At 42.8% G+C, this 22,578-nt stretch overlaps 1 protein-coding gene across 1 annotated transcript; it reads right to left on the bottom strand.

Moving 5' to 3' along the window:
- Positions 1-4,532: 4,532 nt before the first annotated feature.
- Positions 4,533-22,036, bottom strand: LPL (lipoprotein lipase). Its single transcript, XM_042023430.1, has 10 exons — positions 21,801-22,036; positions 14,846-15,009; positions 14,552-14,731; positions 13,826-13,937; positions 11,745-11,978; positions 11,262-11,504; positions 10,047-10,167; positions 9,002-9,184; positions 7,718-7,822; positions 4,533-6,766 (listed from the first exon to the last, which is right to left on the bottom strand). Exons 1-10 carry the CDS (start codon positions 21,862-21,864, stop codon positions 6,721-6,723), a joined length of 1,452 nt encoding a protein of 483 aa, XP_041879364.1. The 5' UTR covers positions 21,865-22,036; the 3' UTR covers positions 4,533-6,720.
- Positions 22,037-22,578: the final 542 nt, after the last annotated feature.

The raw sequence follows: 22,578 nt of genomic DNA, 5'->3' as shown, positions 1-22,578 counted from the left end.
TCCCCAGGGTCTTTAAATTCGCTGATGTTAAAAGAAAAACAAAGAACTACAAAAAGGCACATGAACACTGCTCTATAAATAAAAAGGGGGGGGGGGGGGGAAGCAAGCATTTAGTATTTTGAATCAGCCATTGTGTAGGCATTTGCTTACTCCATCACTGCTCTGTGCTCAGGACATTAAGAAAAGACTGATACTAGAAGGAGTCTTTCTGTTTCATTGAGTCTGACCTGAATTTCCTGTCTAAGGCCTGGGAAATAAAATCAGAGAGATTAAGATCTTACTTCTTACCCTTGTACTGAAAAACTTCACTAGCAAAGGGCAAAAATTTTCCCAAGATAAACAAAAAATTTGGCTTAATTTTGTGTCTGGGTTATAAATACATTATAAAGGGGGAAAATTAGTCATATGAGCATATAAATAATAGCTCAATTACATTCAAGAATATGTGGGTGGGTGTCCTGGGTGGAATAATTTGCTAAGGCAGAGTTCTTCTTTGCTTTTCCTCTTCCTCTTAATTTATTCCTCTTTCTGAATATGTGCTTCTACTTTTTAACGTTTATTTATATCTTGCTTTTTGTTCTGTAATCTTGGTGATCTTTCTATAATGGGTCTATACACATTTTTCTTTAGGATTGGTTTGTTATGGACTAAATATTTTTAATGGATACCAACACAGTGTAAATCATTTAAGTGTGTACCTAGCCTCTGGTGCACACTTCCATTTTCTTGACATCAAGAGAATGTGTATTTAAAACCAAAGGAATGCTTAACAGCCCTGTTGTTCAAGTCTTGGTGTGGTTGTTTTCACCATATTGCAGTAGAGTACTGTACAACCTGCTGCAACATCAAAGACCCCTCCTTCTTTCTTGCCTTTTCTTAGGAATTTCTGCTCTTGCTTTTTGCTTCTTGTTTTGAGTTTGCTTTGATGTCACTCAAAATTGCTGACACATAACAAAATTCTCCAACAGTTAGATTTCTGTCAGGCCTCCTGGCTGATCAAGGCTGTCAAACTGATCAGCTCCCTGACTCAGATCCAGGAGCCAACCACTCTAGCTATGCTGTTTCTCTTTGTGCAGCTTGGCAGAAGTGAGGAATTTAAGAATCAGCGTAACCATGCCCGGCTTCTGAACAAGACTCGGCAAGGATCTGGAAGGAGTAAACCACCTGAGATATGCGGTTAGTGCACCACACAGAGCAGTGAGCTGGAGCTATGTGACAGCATCCCTGAGATGGCTCCCATTGCCCATGCCTGCCTGCAAGAAGGGCAAGAGAAACAATGGAGTTTGCTTGGGATTGTCTTTGTCTCATACCTTCCTACAAAAGTCCGTAGACATTAAATCAGGTACTGTGTATTGTGCATGTCTTTCTCTCAGGTTGTTTTTCTGTTAGTTGATTTCTTTGTTTTAATTTTAATTGGGTGCTATTTACATCATTGCAATTATGAGGTTTGTTCTGGTGTCCCATAAATAAGAATGTTTTTACTGCTAAGAGATGCTGGCAATATTTGTGAGAAGTCATCCAGAGCTGATATTTAACCTAGTGCCTGAGCAGATCATGACCTGACATTATATGCACTCAGTTTGGAAACACTGCGTAGGAGTATTAAAGACAAGAAAGTTTGAGCTGTGCTTTCATTTTAAATCTAGGATCTTGTGCTAGGTGTTAGGAAAGCATTCAAAATTCCATAATGTCAACAAAAAGATTTTTCATAGCCTCAGTGGAGTTTTGACTGGGTCTCTCACTGAAGGCAGGGTTGGCCCTGTCACCAGAAGCACAAGACTGGTAGCCCCCTCCTTACATACACAGTTACTCATGGGAGAGGTTCCTAATCCCAAAGATTAGAAGTGACTCCAAAGGGAGTTTTGTGCAGCAGCAATTTCTCAGGCAGTGGGAGCAAACCTCAAAAGCTCCTGAATGAAGCCTGCCAGAGGAAAAAAGCAAGGGCTGATCAAAGCCTAAGGACCTGACAAGCAAAACTTTGGAAGTTTTTTATTTTCAATGCTTGTTTTGAAACAGTGATTATTCTTAGCATCTTTTCAACCTGTCCTATCATGGGAATCTGTTTTTACTGCTCCTAATTTCTGTATTTGGAGTGTCCTTGTTCCACTATTTAGAACATTCCATGTTTACAGCTAATTGTGGTTAAAAAAGCCTTTGGTAGGTTGAACAATATGAGACATGCCCTCACTTCCTGGCTCTTTTGAGGACAGTAACCCATGGCCAGGCTGTCTTACGTCTCACTGAATGGTTCTACGTGGTGGGGTGATAAACAGCAGCAGATACTCCAGTGTCATTGGCAAGAAGTGAGACTGATGATATTGGGTCACTTCCCACAGGAAGGGCCTACAACGAAGAACACGGTGTTTATCTGACATGAATGGTTGGGAGATTACGTCATTGAAAATGCACTGCACCCCCACACTAACACCTGCTATATCCAAAGTGGTCCCCATTGAGCATCTGCATTTCTGATGTGGATGCATTGTTCTGATTTAGGGAAGCATTCTGAGTGTTGCTGTGCAGAGATAGCACCACACACGGACATAAAACCATTGTTAAGACAAGCTTTATATGGGATGTTCTGCCAAATGGTTCCCTTCCCTTCCTCTTCTCATTTCCTTGTTCTCCTTCAGCCACTGGAGAATGCTAATCCCTTTATTCACTTACGCATAAACTGGTGACTTTCCAGACCTGCTACAGAAGACATTTGAACTAGAAGACTTTTTTGTAAAGATGCAGCAGGAGGAGATGGAAATGTTTTTCCTGAATGATCTCAGCTTGATGGCAGCTGGATTGATTCCTTTGGACCTGAGGATTTTAATGTTACTGTGTTTGTATTGACAGTCAGAATATGGAGAGCCCTGCAATGACAGCTGTAAACAAAAAGGAAAATACTACAGCTACTTTCATTCTTCTCTCTTACAGAAACTTTTTTTCAATATCTGGTTTTGACCTTTAGAAACAACACATGCACAATGTCTTGCTCATCCCAAGCAGCAAGCTTTGACATTTTGTTCTTAACACACAAAAGTGCAGGCACACAACTATATCTGAATGGCAAAAGTATGGAGACATCTGTGGAGAGCAAAGTCATTACTGATTCCAAAAATTTCTCAGAATTAAATACGAAAATTAAAATCTAGGCATGAGAAACCTGAGTCAGGATTTCCTCATCTTGCAGGTACACTGGCTAAAATCCTTTTTCTTCACTCTTTCCTTGCAGCCAAGAATGTCTCTTTTGGTCTGTCCACCCACTTGTTGACTGTTGGACAGTCTATCCCTCCCAGCCCACTCCAGAGACAGTTGGCAGGGTGAGCAGGGATCATCACCTTTTCTGATGTGGCTGGGCACTGCAGAGCAAGCTGCAATGGGGCCCAGGGATGGCTCTAAAGGCTCACAGGAGACACCTGGATTCTTGACCCCCCAACAAAAACTATTTTTCTGCTTTACCTAGTAACACATTTAGCATACTGAGGCTGCTGTGATGTTAAAAGAATAGTTATACCATGGTGTTTTCAAGAGATGTGATCCCAGGCCTTGTCTTGTACAACTGCAGGAGCCCTTCTAGTCCCCTAATCCAGACACTGACCCAGGGGAAAGAACAATGGCCTTAAAACACCCACTGCCAGCATTTTCAAGGATTGCAGTCTGCAGATTGGGTTCTTCCTTTTTCCACTGATTCTCTCAGCATTCTCCCTATCCCCCCTTCCCTTCTCCTTCCAGTTCTTCTTTCATCCTCTTCAACCATCCATTTTCCATGGCATAGCTTCCCTCTGCTTTCACAAGGAATTAAGCTCTACTCTTGTCAAAGAGCAGTCATCTTTGACAAAGGAAGAGCATTGGAAGCAGATTTCCCCAGGTGAACTGAGAACTCCTCTAACTACTCCTAACATGATCCCCCACGTTTGTGTCAGTACAATTGTCCTTAACTCTAGCAATCCCCCTCCTTTGCCTGGGTGGAGTCTTGCTGTGTATGACAGAGCAAACTGTTCTAGTGACAACCATTCTTGAGCTCAGCTGCACTCATAACACATGGGTGAAAGTGACTTGTCACTGTTCCTTCCTTAAGCAATAGTGGTGGTAAGGGACTGGTGCTTTCCTCCTGCACCCACAGGGTCAGAACATCTCTATTTTGGCAAAAGATGGAGCAGAGGCACAGTTCTGACATCTGTGAAAAGAAAAAAAAAAAAAAAGGGAAACAAGCCTTTCAAAATAAGGACAGTTCTTGGACTGTTCTTAAAAGGGCCTGAAACTTGAAAACCACAAACTACAGGTGAAAAACTACTTCTTTTATGATGTGGGATACTTTCTTTCGTACAGTGATTGCTTGATGTCTTAATACATGAGTTTTGCATTTCCCAAAATGAAATCGGGGAGGGGAGTGCAGCAATCACAAGCCGCCCTTTTTTTTTTTTTTTTTTTTCAGTGTCTCATTACATCCTTCCAGCCCAGAACTCAAGGATAGGCTCTGGCCTTCACATATAAGGTATACAGCAGATTGTTTCATTGAAATTAAACTAATGACTTCAGTATCAGGTTGAGAATTTTATTAAAACCATAGGTTTCTGTTCTATACAAAACTGAGGAGATTTCTAAAAAAAAAAAAAAAGTATTAACCACATAGGAAACAATGCAATGTAAGTGGCTTGTTGATAAAAATCTCTGAAAGCTATATACAGGATTAATACTACACAACTGTATTAATGTAGAGACTGTCAGCAACTTTAGCAATATATACAAACTACCTTTACACCCATAAATATCTTATTTACAGCTAATAAATAACATCCAAGCTAAACCATGTTTCCTTATGAAAAGAACTTTCACTATTTTGTATCCAAATTCTTAATGTGTTTGTATTTGATCCTGTGTTAAGAGCACAGCTGTCCAGATACTTTGCTTCTGAAAAATTTAACTTTTAAGAGAAAATTGCAACAAAATGTGGAAACTATAGGGAATAAATCACTGTATTTATTTTTAGATGTCTCAAATGCAGTGGCTCAATACTCAACCCCACCCTCAATGACTCATCACATCTCTGCTGTAGTTTAATCGAATGTGGAATCAAATGTGAGCAATTTCAGAGCTATTAATATTCCAACATATTGCACTGTTTAAGACTTTTATCCCCAAATATACTAGCAGCTACAGTTGGAAATAGGAAACAAACTGTGCACATAAACACTTACATTTTTTTCTTTGCTTTTAAGATGGGATGATATTGGAGAAATCACCATCTCCGTGCTGTCTTGCCCATGCAGGAAAAGACTACAACACCCAGCAACATAGCTAACATTACACTCCTCCAAGTGCCTACCTTCAGGCCCTTCTACCTCTCCAGCATTTTGTTTTTCCTCTACGAAGTTAAAAGAGGGCTATTGCACCTTTCAGCACACTAGAAAAATTGTTACTTTAAAACAGGGAAGCAGACTGCCTTCAATATACCTATTTTTGTAAACTTGCAGCGTGGCTAACTTCAGTGTTTCTCAGAGCACTCTTTCTTGTGGAGCACACAATCAGGCTGCTTTTAACTCGGCTCCTGCTTTCTGCTGAATTCCATCTCATGGCAGAAAGCTAAGCAGCTCCTAGCACAGCCAAGAAACAAACAGAGGTGGTCCTCTGGCAGTCACAGTTCCAGTACAGGGAAGTATGAACATCCTTGTCAGCTATCAAGTGGATTCACTTGCACTGAAAACTGCAAACAGCAGCCACTCAGCTGCATGACTGACACTCATTGACAAAGAGTAGAGAAACTGTGACAGTTTTGGCATACATGATGCAAGCAAGCTGGGAGAAGGTGGAGGTGGGGGGAAATATCTGTTTCCTGCATTTTCTGGTAGCTCAATTCCTCTGCAGTTCCATTTTCAGTGTTGAAGGCTAGACAGTTTCATTTGCAATAACTGAAAGCATAGATAAAGTATTAAATGTCTGCATAAGACACTGGCATTGCTGCCTTCTCCTACAGCTGTTATTTATTACAGGGTTTAGTGGCATAGAAGTATATAGCTTAACAGATCATACCTATTGCTAAGCACCACTGGGATCTACCCCCAATTAAATACATTCATAACCACAAACTAAAAAATTCATCCCCATATTAAGTCAGTCCCTGACACCTTCTAGTATTACACACAGCAAAGATGGTTTTTTTCACATGGGAAACCTACTTATTTGTTAAACACACACTTGAAAACTATGAACTCTCTCCACTGAACTGCCTGAAAATTCAGTTAGCCAAGACAGAAAACAAATCTGTCTAGTTTTAAAAGACTCCTGAAAAGAACAAAAACAACCAACTAACCAAAAGAACCCAAAACAAAACAAAAAAAACCCCAAAAACAACAGCAAAAAATAAAATCAAGCACAGGGCTTTGTTTCTTTTCAATAAATACTAAAAAATTGCTATATATGATCTGATGTCAAGAAACCTTGTCACAAGGCACCATGATTAAGCAAAATTACTTGTATCTTTTCAGCACTCCAAACTTTGGCATGTTGTTTGGCAGGTTTCTTTCTGTTTTTAACTATTTGTATAATGGTTATGGTTAGTAACTTCATATGCTGAGACTTTCTTACAAGAAGTCTCTAAAATAGCTAGGAATAGCAGGCAAAAATCCAGCAGCGGATAAATATTTCTATATATTTGGTTCTGAACATCCAGTCCACAGGGATGAACAGACTCTTCTCCTCCCCAGTGTGAAAAATCTTTGCTCTTGTCACTTAAGCAGATTCATGAGCTGAATTTTCTTTAGAGGCTTTCTTGGTACTGTGGAAACAAGATAAAATATAAAGGTGATAAGGAAGATGTGAGATACTTGTCTTACTTTTGAGAATTAAGATTTTAAAACTCCCTGCTTAACAGGAAGATAAATTATGTGCTTGGGCTTCTCCTGGCTTCTGCTTGTTTTTATGTCAGATACACACACAGATGTCTCAAGGCCCATCCAAGTCATTGCCCCAGAGTCAAGGTCAGCACGTGCACTTTTTATGCAGTTAGATCTCAGCCTAGAAGTGTCCCCATTCATACACAGCAATTGAACTACAATAAATATAACCACTTCTCTATCTCAAACTTTTGTGGGTAAAGGGCAAAGACTGTCCCCACATTTAATCTGGGTCAGAAAAATTATTGATAAAAATACTAAAGTGCACCAAGGGCTATTAAACAAAGGCAGAATCTCTGATCCATAGGGATGAAAATCTAAGAAAGTCACTCAGCTGATGGTTGCCATCAGAAAGCAGTGTGCCAAGAAGAGCACCTGCATATGCCTGCTCCATTCCAGTACCAGCCTCCAAATCTGCTGCTGGCAAGTAAGGAGGGAGGGCTCTGGGCTGACCCAGTATGGAAGTTTGAATATTCTGCAGCTAAGGGTAAGCGTAAGGAATCTTGAGACAGAGACATGCTTTCCTCTGTGTGCTAGTGCCTTGTCCGTAACCCTCCCCAACAGTCCCTCAAGCTTGGCCACCGAGTGGCTGTGAGAGGCAGTGAGTAGTACCTGCTTCTCAGACATGCTAACAACCACACAAGAATGGTCAGCAGAGAAGCAAACAAAGGGCTTTTAAGCTGCTAAAGCAGCCATAAGCAAACCTCTGGTTAGTCTGACTGTGATGCTTCTGAAGCCTTGAGAAGACTAGTGCACAAGTCAATTAATGGGAAAGTTTTATTACCACTTGAGTGGTAATAAAACAATATAGAACCAATAGTGATTACTCATACCCTGCTCTCTTCCTGTTGACGGGTTGCTCTGAGCATTTCACAAATATTGCTGCCTCTTCTCCCTTACTGAGACGTGAGGTGCCATCTCGAGAACAGAACACCACTCTGTGGAATAAATATTGGAAAAATCACATGACTGAGCCAAACATCCCTTTTTAATCTTAGAAAGAAGACTGGTGCTTGGAAACAGTCTTTATACTTTGTCACATGGGGCACTGCTACTTCACAAGCCAGTGAGAAAGTTATTTTTAAAAGAGAATTCTGTGACAAAAGAAACGCTGTGCAAGAAAAACTGGTAAACGAATTATACATGGGCATCAAACCACAGCCATAATTTTCACTGATCCTCTGCACAAAATCTTCTTGTGGCTAAGACAGCTGAAGTTCTATCCCAAAGTCTCTTGGATCTTTATTTGCACCAGTCTTTACGTGGGTTTTTTGTCAGGTGAATGAACTTGGAAGAAAGCCATACTCCTCAAATGTTTGCAAACAAAGTAGGTTACAATTTCCAGAAAACCTGAGCACTTGCTTTTACTATTTATCAGTACTTTCCCCACCCCTATATTTGTTCAGCTCTGATAACAGTTCTTTGATCAAGTGACTGACCTGTTTATTCAAAGAAGGAACTTATTATTTACTATACTATACCTAGGACACACATACTCTGTTCTAGGCCCGTGTTCTGCAAACAGAGCTCATGTTTAGTGAATATGAGTATTTCAAAAGATTAGTGTCAAAGCACTTCTGTGCAGACTTTGATGTTTTAACATTCATGCATTAGCAATGTCCAGCAACAGTTGTGTCTGTTTTCACCCACCACGCAGGTATTAAACCCCTAAGAAAATCCAACTTAACTAAGCAATAATTTTTGTGAAAGCACACTTTTGAAAGGATTTCTAAAAACCCCCATCTAAGCATGCTCTTTGTGACAAAACCTATGCAAACACCCAGCATGAAAAAGGAGGAGAGAAATTGCAAACACAGTCACTGATGCTGGTTCATGGACACACACTCCTGCATATTATAACTAACCTCAAGTAGATAAGACAGCAGGATACAAATTAATTATGTGGGAGTAAAGACTATAAATTGCAGATCACAGTGGAAGCAAATGACTGAACCTGGCTGATATAAATGGTGGTTTGATACCACTGGAGCCCTGATTATCAGTGCTGCACCAATTTGTAACTGCTTAACATGTTTGTCCCAGCCTGTGAGACACCAGAAATCAGGAAGCACTGTCAATTAAAACTAATATAGCTTGTAACAACCAAAGCAAGTTACTTTTTCTGAGTTTCTCCTGACTTCACTCTGACTCTCTGGATGTCAAATGTAAAAGGAGTCCACCAGTCTGACCAGCTGAAGAAGGTGTCTTTTTCCCACTGCAGCTTCAGCATAAGCAGGTCTCCAATATCCACTTCTGTGTAAATCAGGAAGGAGAAGGTCTTGTTTGAGGAGACTTCAGGCCTGTGGGGAGGAGAAGATTAAAAAAAAAAAAAAACAAACAACAACAACACAACAAAACAAGAAACCCCCAAAAAACCAAAAACCAACAAACAAAAAAACCCCGAAACTCTTGGACAGACAAAGAAAATTAAGGAGCAATAGAACCTGGAATTTTTGTACTCCAGAGAAGGAAGCAACCTTCTGCATAGGATGGTTGATGCATCCTTCTGCAGAGGTTCATCATTGATGGATGAAGTAAGGAAAAAAATGCCTTAAGCTTTTGTAGAGGCAAAAGGAACATCCTTCTGTAGCAAGGCTGCTAAAATCCTGGGACAGTCTGACAGGCAAGGGTTGTCCTCTCCCGTGCTGATGACTCTCAGAAAGCCAGACAACCACCAGCCATAAACAATTTACATTCCTCAGAGCAGAAAACAGACTTTGGTGATTTCCAGCTCCATTCCCTGCCAGCTTATGTCCAGGGATGTACACACAAACTTATTTGCAGAGCTGTGAAAGCAAATCCCAAGTCTCCCTCAGCTTCTGTACTGAGGTCTTCAAACCCATTAGTCTACTTTTAAGAAGATTTAACATGGTACAAAGGTACTGAAAAGAAAATAAGAAAGCACTAGAAAGACTCTTATTAGGCTGAGTCACAGGTCAGACTTCAAATTTCCATATTTCAGATGTCGTATCAAGAAGAGCTACTGTAAGATTTGGTTCATTAGCTTCAGAAGCAAATGCAACTCCTTGATCAAGCCCAAGAGCAGATACTAGGACCCTGTAAGATTACTGGAGCTGGAGCTAGAACAAGTTTTTCAGTTAAGACTTTAACAAATTTAGGTAAACTCAACAGTACTTTGCAGTTGTTTCTGTAGCTACTTACAGTGTGAAAGCAATGTTCTCACTCTCATCTAGAGTGCCATAGAGAGAGATCAGGAATGGCTGGTTTGTCTTGGTTGTGTTAGTCTTTCCAAAGAAATGTATCTTGACCTGGTAATGAAAGACTGGAAGAATACAAAAGGAAACGCCATTAGGAAAACTCAACCTCCAAAGAGACAGCTGGTGACGAAATCACCCTGCCTCCTAGGCTGGAATATGCCAACTTCACTAAAATGAGTTTACTTCCCTGCAGGTGTCCAGGGAACTATTTTTGTGAGAAGGTAAATATAAGTTAACAAGGCAATCATCTTTAAAGAACACCTTTGCAGTTCTTGCAACTGAACTCTGCATTCAAGCTGCCACTATAACCACAGTTTTTGCATTATCACCTTCAAACCTGCTATTGAACGTGTAAGACTTGCTGTCCTTGACTTGAAACAAGTGAGAAGCCTTCCTCTTACAGGACGCTTGTTAAAAGGAGACAAAAGAAAAAAAATCAGCCCACTGATACTGCAGATAAAGCACCAAATGCCAGCAGAACACCAGTCTTGCAGCTGCTCTAACACTGCAGGAATGTGCCTTCTGATTGCTGGTCCATCACACAACGCACACTATAAGCATCCCATGGGGTACAGGCAAAGCTAGGGAGGAAAATAAAATAAAGTAGTAAAATCCAGTGCTATTTTCCTAGCTGAAAGCCTCCCAGTTCTCTTGGCACTGTCCTTCTCAGATCTCCCACAGTGGCAACTAGAATCAAGAAGTGCTGTGCTATTTTAACAAGGACTAGGGCTCCTCTAGCAAGCGCACTACCAAAGCCACAAATCTGATGTTTGCATATCTTTAAATAAGTTGCTCATCCGACTGAGTTCTGCTGATTATTTCCCCAGCAGAAGAAGTAATCATTTGGATGAAGAACACTGAAAGGTTTGGAAGACTCAGCTGTTCCAAGTGATCGGGCAGCAGAGGAAGTCTAACTTTTGCTACTCAGAAACTTGTTACAAAATACCTTTCTTCTTGTACTCTACCCGACACCTCCACACATTGAGTAAGAGGACACTTTTCTCTGAGACTTGTATTCAATGGCAAACTATAGACCAGCTTCACCCCTGCTCACCACAGGCACCAATCAGGAATATTGTCATCTGCAGCACATGCGCACCATGACACACTGCTGACCACAAGTACCAGTCTTGCTCACCAGTAAGCAGGCACTACCTACCTTTATAGGGCATCTGAGCACGGGTTTTCAAATACATTTTGGTGTTTCTCTTTGTTCTCACTCTGTTGACCTTGTAACCCAAATTGTTGCAGCGGTTCTTGCGGCAGCTCAGGCAGAGGCCCTTCTCAAAGGCCTCCTTTGTGTTGCAGCGGTAGGCCATGCTGGGCTTTTCTTCATTGAGGAGAGAGTCAATGAAGAGGTGGATGGATCGTTCATGGGAGCATTTCACCAGCTGATCCACATCTTGAAAGAATGAAAATGTGGAATATGTATACATGCACACATGTAATGATATAAACCCCTAAGCAATGCTGTCAACAGGCCTGATCCACTATGCCAGAGCTGGTGTTTACAGATGACTTTTAAAAGCACCTAAAAGAACATATTCCTGTGCCTCTCAGACATCCTTCCCTACAAGACACCTTGCAGGACTATTCAGGTTTCCCTCTGAATGTTATACTGCTTGCTTCAGAGCAACCTCACCTCCAAAGCCTTTCTCAGCAATCAGACGCAGTGCTTCTCCCAGATTGCAACCTGGCTGGAAACCTCCACCATTGGGATAAATATCAATGTGTCCAACAGGCTTCTGGATCCCAATGCTGCGGTCTGGAGAGCCTCGGGTGTAGGTGTGTAGGACATCCACAAAGTCAGCATCATCCGGGGAGAGGCGAGTGAGTTCATCAGCATACTCAAAGGTAGGACCAGCAGGATCCAGCCCTTTATGGGGCAAACCACAAAGAAAAACTGATACTACTGTCTGCCAAAGACACTGACATTGACAACAAAAGCTAAACTCAACTGCCATGTTGGGCTGGAGTATTGAGTTGGTTTTCCTGCAGACATTACAGAGGGATCATTTAAATAACATTCATGTATACAGGAGAATCAAATGCACTACCTTGAAATGTTGTCACTGTTTAAAAAAAATAGAAGTGTATGCAAGCACATGGAAGGAAGCCCAGCGAACTTCCTCAGAGCTGTAGCTACAGTGTAGCTGTAGTGGGTGGAAGAAATGAGCTCCTAAGTATTTTCTCAGTGTCTTCCTCTCTTGTCAAGAACTGTAGAACTTGAATCTGAAGTGTCTGAAGTATGGAAAAGTCTTGCTGACAACTCCATGCCAGGGGAACAAGTGGGAAACATAAATGAGGGCTTCACTCTCTACATACCTAAGGGGAAGGGGATTATTATGGTAAACTGTCAAGCGGCAGCAACACTGACATCAAAAAAGCCCAGAATTATTCTGCCAGTGAACAAGTACTATCTCCTGTTCAGACAACTACCTGAGAGATGGCTGAAGGGACATGTCTTTTCTGCAGCCCTCAGGTGGGGACAGGCACCTGTGCTGTTCACCCACAGTTTGCTCCAGTGGGTCTGAGCTGCCTCACCCTCAGCTGTGAGGGCTTCAGGGGCCACATTACATTGCTCCCTGTGCTTTTCCCAAGGAAAGGAAGAGCACCAAAAGCAACTGTAGAGGCATAACAGAGGGCTACTGCTATGTCAGTGATTTGGCAAAGCAACAAAGCTGCAACTTAGAGAAAGGAAGGGCAGAGGGACTACTGCTTTGGCCTCCTGACTTTAATCTGCCACCTCTCAGGACTCGACCTTTCCAGGTGTGACTGCTGCCTAGCTCTCCTCTCAGCCTGCCTGTGGATCTGGGATCACAGGTGAAAGAGTAAAGGGTGACAGGAGCTAGGCTCCCTTCTAAATGCTGCTCCCAAGCTCTCTCAGCAACAAAGACACCACAGATGAGCAATTTTCTTAGCCTCATTTGCTGATGCTGGCAATTCCTTTGTCACTGAGATCAGTGCTAGGGCTCAGCTCTCCAGGTGGTGGGTTGTAAACCAGCCCCAGAGTAGCCACACACTCTGTCTTGTCTAGCACATTTCTCAGTCTCCAAAAATCACCTTAGGCATCTGAGCACACATAGCAACATGGCAAGTATATGTATGCTCCCTTCCCCTTCCCCAAATTCTCACAGTATTTTTTCCAGCCTAGAATATTTCTTGAGCCTGTTATGATTAACTTGTTAATAACCCACACTGGATCTCTCTTCTGATTATCTGTCCAATCTCCCTTTGAGCCGATATAAACTTCTTGCATCTGCACCATCCCATGGCAAAGAGTTCTGCAGGTACTAAAACTGCTGCAGCAGGACCTACGTCCTGTTCTTTTTGAATGGCTTCCATCAGCTGTAAGAAATGACTGCCTGGATAAAGACAACCAGCTGAACTTCTCATGCTGCAAGAGATACTGTGACCTTTTCCAAGCCACAAATTTGGTCAGTCCCCACCGCACCCCCCAAACAACTCTTTTATCATGGCCTACTCACTCATTTCCTGTGAAAAAGCAAATAAAGGTTTCTCACTCACCACCTTTGTTGTTATTTTCTGAATTTTTTTTCTAGTTCTACTAAAGAAATACCAGCCCTGATGTTTCATTAAATGATGAACATATAACCAAAGTACTGCCAGCAAGCAACAATTATTGGTGATTTTTCAGTGGAATATAATGTTTCAGTATGGAAGAGATGGGACCCTCCACTCTACAGTCACAGGTTTCCTTACCAGTAATTCTGTTCACCTTCTTTTTGGTCAGGTTCCCAGCAATCCCAGCAGCATGGGCACCTAGACTGTACCCCAGCAAGTGGAGATTGTTGAGAGGGTAATTGAATTGCTCCTGCAGAAGAAAACAATTTGTTTGAAGTTCAAAACCAAACACAAAAATGTCAGAAGCCACAAAAAACCCTCCGTTTTGTTAATACCAGGATTTTTGTTTGAGCCATGAATAATAGAAGAAACACTGTACAGCTATCATAATTTTGTGCCATAGTAGATTTCTTGATCTAACTAATTTATGGCCAAAATCTAAGCTGAGAGGAATGCAGAATAAAGGACAGAAAACAGGGCTGTGTATTATAAAGATTTTCAGCCACCCTCTCCCCACCAGTTTTTGGATCTCCTAAGTATTTTCCAAAGGCAGGGCACATTTCTGATTCCCAAGGGCTGGCTGCTGTATAATATATAGGGACCTGTCTTTCATAGAGACAGAAATACTGTGGGCTCAGAGGACTCCACAGACCACAAGGTAAAGTTTCTGGAATGCACTACAAAAGCCCTCTGAGCAGGAGATAGCCAGTAAATTAAAGCTGGAATTCTACCAGTCCAGCTAAAGTACTGTCTGCAAGAGTTTAACTCCATCGTCCCAACAGGAGATGATTAGCACAACTGCATCACTGCTGTTCTGTCTCCTGTGACATTATGTAGAATGTGAGACATGTCTCCATGCCTTACCTCCATCCAGTCAATAAACATAGCAACATCCTTTCCCACCAGCCTGGTGTATGCAGCAGACACCGGATAGTGCTGCTGAGCTCGAACTAGCCAGTCCACCACAATGACATTTGAATCAGGTTCCCTCTTGTACAGAGCATCCACCAGCTTCGGGACCCAGCTTTCATACATCCCTGTCACCTGTTGATTTTGGGGATTTTAGTTAAAAAAGGAGAAATAATGTATCTGTGAGACACCTCTGGACAGTTTATCAGAAGTGTGGTTAAAAGGGAGATTCCTCCCACTTCGTCTTACCGTCCACCCATGGATCACCACAAAGGTTTTACTGGTATGATTGAAGTTGCACTGTGCCAGGCTGTTCACCTGCCCAGGAACCAGGTAGCAGACATCTTCATCAGGTTCTGCAGGTGTCCGTAAGGAAAACTTGCTTTCAATTCCATCGAAATTGTTTTCAGCTTCTGCTATGCAAGAGCACAAAAAACATATAGCAGTGTTTAGGAGTACTAGGACAAAGTCAGAAGGCACAGGTACAATGTTGGAGAGATATCTGGAACAGTCAAGAAATGGGATGCATGATTTTCATTTCCTACAGCACTCAACAGCCATGTAAAGAGGAAATCAAAGGATGAAAATTGCTCCCCTTCCAAGGTCCTGCTAAAACAGTAAGAATCTGCTGAGCTGTCACAGAGGTATGAACGCATTTTAAGAGTCAGTATTTTCCCCATTACATTAAGCAGGAAACCTCTTAAGTATCACAAGAGTACAGAAAACTGCACAGGACAGTCACAGACCCATCCAGGAACGCAGAGAGCTACTACCATACTATTACATATTTTGGTGGTGCATCTTCCACATCACCTCATCAATAATCACTGCCTAACAAGGCCTTTTGTAACACCATGTAGTTGCAGTGCATTAAAAGCTGTGAAGCCACCACTGCTTTACAAAATGCTAGTTCTAACTTCTGACCAACAAACAGCAGGTGAGAAGACCAGACACCCATCAGAGAAAGTGAACTAGCAAACCAGCAGTCTATTTTGAAAATAAGTACATTTTCAGGTCATCTGATAAACTACAGAAAAATAAGGGCAGAAGAGTATCTTTCTCTGCCTGAAGCTATTTTGAGTCCAGGGTGGGGAAGGAGGTGAAGATCCTGTACTGGGGGTAACAAAGTATATCATGGCCTGCAAAGATCACTCCCTCCAGCTTCCAGATTCAAAATTTAAGTACTCCTTTTCCTGCCAAGGCAGAAATTACTTTAGGCTTCATACTCACTATTTCCTTCAGGAAGGAACTTAAATGTCTCCTCTTTTTATGTCTGATTCAACACTTAAATGCCTCTACGTACAGCAGACCCCATAATTAACTTTTTAAAACCCAGGCTCCTGTTTGGCAACTTGAGTTTGGCAAATATTGATTGCCTGTTTTTCAAGTGCAGCTGAACTTAGGCCAGTTCTGTCCTGCTCAGCATGGTCTTTCCTGACATCAAGACCACCAACTTTTCACAAACTCCTAAACACACATTAATGACTGGCTCCAAGTCATCATGGGGAATACCTAGGTAAGGACCTTACACTAGGCATGCAAAACAGACTCCCACTCCTCTTTTTTTTCCTCTTGCAGAAGAGGTTTTCTATGATAATTGGTAGATTTGCATTTCTGCATCACTCAGGTGATTATTAACTTACAATTCATTTTCTTCCAAAACAGTTTTTCTGGTCTTCTTATTCAAGCTACCACACACAGCAGGCCACTGACTTCTGCCTGACCCCACCTCAGGGAGTTCTATAAAGTCTGGGAAGTTCTTGCTGTGCTTGGAGGGTCACAAGAAATCAGGGTCTAACCTCCTGCATTAAGTCTAAAACCAGCACAGAGCCTTGCAACAAATGCTTATGTACAAGCCTCTGAGGAACTTGCCAGCCATAATCAGTGGCTTAATACTGCCCAAGTTCAGCAGGATTTCTCACCTGTCAAAGCACACGCAGGAAAGCAAGAACTGTTCACTGAACAGAGGCAGTACTCAGCTTTAGGTTTCAACCTTGACTGTGCTAGGCTGGCTAGCTAATCCAGGATAATTACACTGAGGGCCCCCTTCCTGCCTCCTTCCTCCTAAAGAAAGGTGTTTTTCATAGACCTTACCCTTCCTCCAAACCAGCAGAAGTATTCGTATAATGGCAAATATAACATTTTACCCACCAATGAAAGCTACATTTACCAAACTAACCAAATCTTTTCTACATTTTTGCATGTTTGAAATTTCTTTTTCTCGCCAACTGAGAGTATAAAACACTTTTCTGGAACAAATCTTTAGACTTATATTATATACTTTTTAGCCAGAAAAAGAAAAGCTCCAAAGGCTGGTTGGTTAAATATAAGCTGTAACTTTTCACTCAGCTGTGAATCAATAAAACCTTGAAAGGAACAGCAACAGCTTTCAACTGTAAGGCATACAACACCAGGACTTCCAATTATGTATACTCCCTCCTAGTACAGGAAGGGAAACAAGAATAGCCCACCTGCTCACTAGTTAATAGTGCTTCCTTTCATACATAGATATCATTTCCCTTCTGAATTAAACTTATCTGATAATCATCCAAAATCTAAATTACATTGATATCCTGTCTTGTAGTGTGTTTTCAATTACAAACACATGCTAGAATTTGCATGTAAGTCCAGACCACAGCTCTTTTGAAAACAAGCTTATAGGAAATTTACAATTCAAAGTGTACTATATAACGGTGCACTTGGAAAAGTGCACCAAGCTTAGAAAGATTGCAGTACAGTGGCACCTGCCACTGAAGACATGCTAAGTGCCTCACAATTATCTGCGTGTTCTAGTCTAAAAATCTTCGATGGGGATTTGAGGACATAAAATCACTGAGATACAGTCACCACCAGGAAAGCAGCAGCTGCAAAGCAACAGCCCATGAGTTAGGGAAATGGCAGGCAGCCACTCTTCTCATTTAACTATGTTGTATGAGGAATTAGAAAGTCAGAAGAAATTACTGTTATCATCTTATGGCCACAAAAAGTGTCATGTTATCTTATGTCCACATATGGTCAGTTCCCAGCAGCCAAGATACTCTTTGGATGAGGGAAGTGTGTGTGTAGTGGAGTTTATTACAGACTTCTTCATGGTGTGCTCATCAAGAAGCTTTCCTCAGAATTTGCCTAAGTTTGGCTTTGCAAATTCTATATGGCTCAGAGCACAAGATACCTGGTCTTCGCTGCAGCACCACCTCACATCTCAGCTTCTGCAGAACACATTTTACAAATACATTATAGAGGTACACATAGTATGTACACACTCACCACACAGACCTACATGTACCAAGCTTTAAACCTGAAGCAGAGAAGTTACACAGCACATCTCTTCAGAAAAATAGCATTTCCCACTTCTGCTTTCATACCTCATCATATTTCTTGGTCTATTAAAAAAATTATTCAGAACCAAACTTTGTCATTCATAGATTTTGCCACAGACTTTTCCTCATAGATTTAAAGGGAGAAGTCTCCTTGAATCATGTCCTGAGCCAGTGAACTGCTGGGCCTCATTCTTACAGTCTTACACAAAGAAGTGCAGACACTGTCAACGTACACACTCACCACAGTTTAGTAAGTAATATGTTTTAACTCAAGTTAATGAAGCCAGAGAAAACCCAAAAATGGGTAGTTTTCTGAAAGGTGGACAGAAATTTATCTGAATTAACATCGCATTTTTCATAACACAGATACAGAAATTAGATATAATTAGAAATCTACATACATCCATGTTGAGACACCAAAGTAGCTTTTCATGACAAGAATGCAAGTCCCATTTCTAAACAAGGCCTTGAATAAAACAGACCGGAAGTAAATACATTCAAACAAAAAAGAAATGCATGCTTTTTCTAAAAACTACACTTTCCTAGACAAAGTTCAGCAAAGGTACCAAAGCAAGTGTTGTGCATTGCCAAAGCTTCCAGGCACACAGTTACAACTACAAGCACCTGTTGCAAAACAAAGTTTTCTATCTACTGCTGTGTGCTTACAGTTAACACGACCTACAAAGGGATTATTTAGGGAACTGGAGCAGAATCAAGTGACCAATTCCAGATGGAAGCTGGCTTTTCAGGCTGCATTGCCAAAACTTCACCATTTTGTCACGCTATACAAAGTTTTCTGATGCTTTTCTTACACCTCTACTTCCACAGTCTGAGTTTCCATATTTAAAAAAAAATAAAAAGCTGTGAGATCAAGAATCTCACAGAACTCAAAGAAAGCGGGAGCGAAAAAAAGCTTACTAACTGGGAAAACTCAGTAGTTTTGTTTTTCCTGTTCAAAGTTTGTGACACTTTGGACTTGCAACTTGTGAAATTCCGTTCAGTTAGGGACTCCTATCAATTATCAATTTTGAAAGCATTCCACTGTCTTTAGGCATTCTGACACACTAGTCAAAAGAATTCCGTTTCAAGTTTCTTTCACAGGAAGCCCAAGGCAACTTGGCAAATTATTTTTATTGTGAAACTGTTTACCACTGGTCGGCTGGGTGGAGAATGTGACTCTTGAGGAAGTAACAACATCTGGAATATTAATCAAAAGTTAAACTGCCCACATCACACAGGTTGCCAAAATACGATAACAATGCATTTGCCAGAATGGGTGCACCTGAGCTATGGTTTTAAAAAGGGAATCTTTGATAAACAACAATTTCCTAGCATTATGTACTGAGAAATGGAAATACTATTAGCTAAGTGCAAAGATCCTTAGAAATGACACTGCTGGACTGTGTATACTATAGCCCACAGAGACATACATGCACACACAGGCACAGCAGTACACATCTGCACATAACATGGAACATTTACCAGCTGTAGTTAACTGGGCTAAATCTTCTCTCAGCCAACAATCAGCATTAGGATCACCCGTCAATCCGTCATACTGAATTCCTAAGATTCTGAAGCAAACCCACAGCCAGCTGTAATAAAGGGGTTATATCACAGAAACAGTTATCGTTTAATTTGATCTACACTATAAACTGAAAGCAGACTACTCTGTGTTGCAATCCCAGGAAACCTACCTCACGAATCAGGTTATTGTTTAACCTCACTGCAAAAATATTACAACTTCAAGTTTATTTATGTATTCCTTAATGGCAGAGCCCTGAGAGTATGTTCTGCTTCACTTCCCAGGTGGGGTCAATGGAAAGAGCAACACCTCTGAAAAGCTGCTGGGCACAAGTTCAGAAGCTAAGCAAGAACCTCCCAGCTCAAGTTCTGCAGCTGGCAAACTGCTGTTCTTGCACCACACACAGGGGTGCCCACCCCTCTCCCTGGTACTCCCTGACAAATCTTTACTCAGCTGCAGCTGGGACACTCAAAACTCAATCCAGCAGAGATCATGCCATCTATCACTCCCTCTGGGATATCTGGAATTAGCCCAAGACAATTAAAATGCAACCGCTGTCAGACTTTGCAGTAATGTAGAGGTAAGGATGCATGAGAAAGTCCTATCACGCAAGTACTTTTGCACAGAGGAGATTCCAGCAAACTTTTAGAAGTGATAGTGATCATGCTAATCTCCAGCACAACTTGATGCCTCAGCGCCTCACCTCTGTGCCTTCTCAGAAACGCACTGTTTCTCAAAAGGCCACGCCACAGCTCCCCTGCTACGTCTATCCTAAAAACACAGCCATAGAAAAAGCCAGCAGTTCATATCACACAACAATGTAGATTCTGGATTTACACTAGTAAAAATAAGTTTCTGAATGTATTCCTAGCAATGTTTTTATCTTTTCCTGGAACGCCAACATTTTCTTCACCTATAAAGTATTTTTCTATGTTGTTTTTTAAATACTCTGAATTCCTGGAGGGGTGGATCATGTGTTTTCTGTGGTTTCAAAAAACTTTTTACTGTGGTGTGCAAGAAATAGTGTGGAACTAAAGGCTTGAATTGCTTTAGGATGAACACACAACCTGCTTTCATATAACCTGCTCCTAAGAAGAAATAATGAAATTATTAGTAAGTCTGTGGCAAATCAGTTCCTGCAGGGATGAAAGCTTTCTCTGGGAAGACAGTTATTTTACTGTATAGAACTTGGATACTGTGATGAAAACTTGTTTTGATTGTCTCTTATGGCACAAGATTGGATTCAAAGCTAGAATACATTCCTTTCGCTGTACCCTAGCACCCCATCCTCCTACTTCTGAATACTTCCCTTCAGCTTCCTTGTACACAAAGCAGTAACAAAGGCATCCACAGCAGAAAAAACCAGCAGTTTATATATTCCAGTTTAGGATCACAAAGCAGCTCTAGGAGCTACGGCCACCCTTTCTTCTAAGGCTAAACTTTAAAAGATAGGTACTATGTGTGGAAGATCGGTGTAAGAAAGTAAGCCTGTGACAGGGCACTGCTAACAATATTTTAATAGCTTTTTTTAGTTTTTAAGCTTGAGGAGTAGTGATCTCCTGGAACTAATCCCTTTGTTCACAACAGCTTCAACCACGTTGTGATTAACTGAGAGAGCATTAGTGAACATCTAGCAGTCAACACTTGCACGTGTTCCACTTCCTCGAGCTTGCACAGGGTGCCTATGCACAAGTGCAGGTACAACACGCAGAGTGCAAACACAGCCATACGTGAACCTAGAAAGAGTAAATCCCTCTGTTCACTTGTCCCCTGGTGGATTCTGCCCACTACAGGCTTAACTACAACTCGAACACACGGTAACGATGAAACACATGATAGCGATGAGACTCAGCCTTGCCTCGGCTATGATCAAGAACTGTATGAAGTTGGGATGCTGGGATGGATGAGTCCCACAGAGGAGGGAGCCCAGGGACCTTACCGTGGTGCTACTGCTGTGCAAGTCCCTTGCTGGGGTAAGGGACTCTCGGAAGCCACCCCGTTTCTGGGAAAAAAACACATCCCAAATCTCAACAGGTCGCGCCAGCAGCCCGGCAGGTTGTGCCTGAGTTTCGGTTGGGGAACAGGCTCCAGGTCCCCCCTAACAGGATGGAGGTTCCCCCCAGTGTCGCTCTCCAGCGCCTTCCAAGCCCACTCCGTGACACCCGGGTCCCGCAGCATCCCAAGTACCCCGGGATAGCGTCACAAAGGAAAGATTGCAAACTCCCCTTTCCCGCCATGCCGGCAGCGCTTTCCCCCAGGCTCCCCTTTCCCAAAAGCAACAGGCAGGCCCGGCAGCTCCGTGCACCCCGTGTCCCGTGCGCGCTCTGGGCGCCGTCCTGCCACCCCCCGCCCCGGGACTCACCGCCGAGAGCAGCCACCCAGCGCAGGCAGAGACACACAGCGGCCAGGAACGCCTTCCTCCCCATCTCGCCTCCTGCCGCGGCACGAAAGTTTCGTCGCGAAAGAAAAAAAATAAATAAAATAAGAAGTAAGGTTTTTGCTTTAAAAACTTATGACAACTAAAGAGAAGCGCGGCGCAGAAGCGCAGCGATGGGGAGAGGCCCGGCTCGGGAGAGCCCAGCACCGCCAGCGCCGCGCCCGCCCGCCCTTATGTCCCGGGCAATATGCAAATATGCAAATATGCAAACGAGCGCCCCGCGCCCATTGGCCGCGCGCCGCGGGGCGGGGCGGGGCCGGCGCTGCCCCCATCGCCGGGGTGGGGCTGGGGATGGGGATCGGGATCGGGATGGGGCTGAGAGTGGGGCTGGGGATGAGCCTGGGGCTGGGGATGAGCCTGGGGCTGGGGCTGGGGATGGGGATGGGGCTGAGGGTGGGGCTGGGGCTGGGGCTGAGGCTGGGGCTGAGAGTGGGGTTGGGGATGGGGATGGAGATGAGGGTGGGGCTGGGGCTGAGGTTGAGGTTGGGGCTAGGGCTGGGGCTGGGGATGAGCCTGGGGCTGGGGATGGGGCTGAGGTTGGGGATGGTGCTGGGGCTGGGGATGGCGCTGGCCCTCGGGCCGGCGCTGGCCCTCGGCTCTGCCGCGGGGCGCCCCACGCCGCGGGATGCAGCAGAGCGGGACGGGACGGGACGGGACGGGACGGGACGGGACGGGACGGGACGGGATAGAGCGGCACGGCCCC

The sequence above is a fragment of the Corvus kubaryi genome, unplaced genomic scaffold (assembly GCF_017639235.1).
Source record: "Corvus kubaryi isolate FWS band 111438036 unplaced genomic scaffold, C.kubaryi_AGA036_p1.0 37249, whole genome shotgun sequence".
Taxonomy (NCBI): domain Eukaryota; kingdom Metazoa; phylum Chordata; class Aves; order Passeriformes; family Corvidae; genus Corvus; species Corvus kubaryi.
Note: the sequence above shows the minus strand (reverse complement) of the source record. Positions and strands in the feature narration are given on the sequence as shown.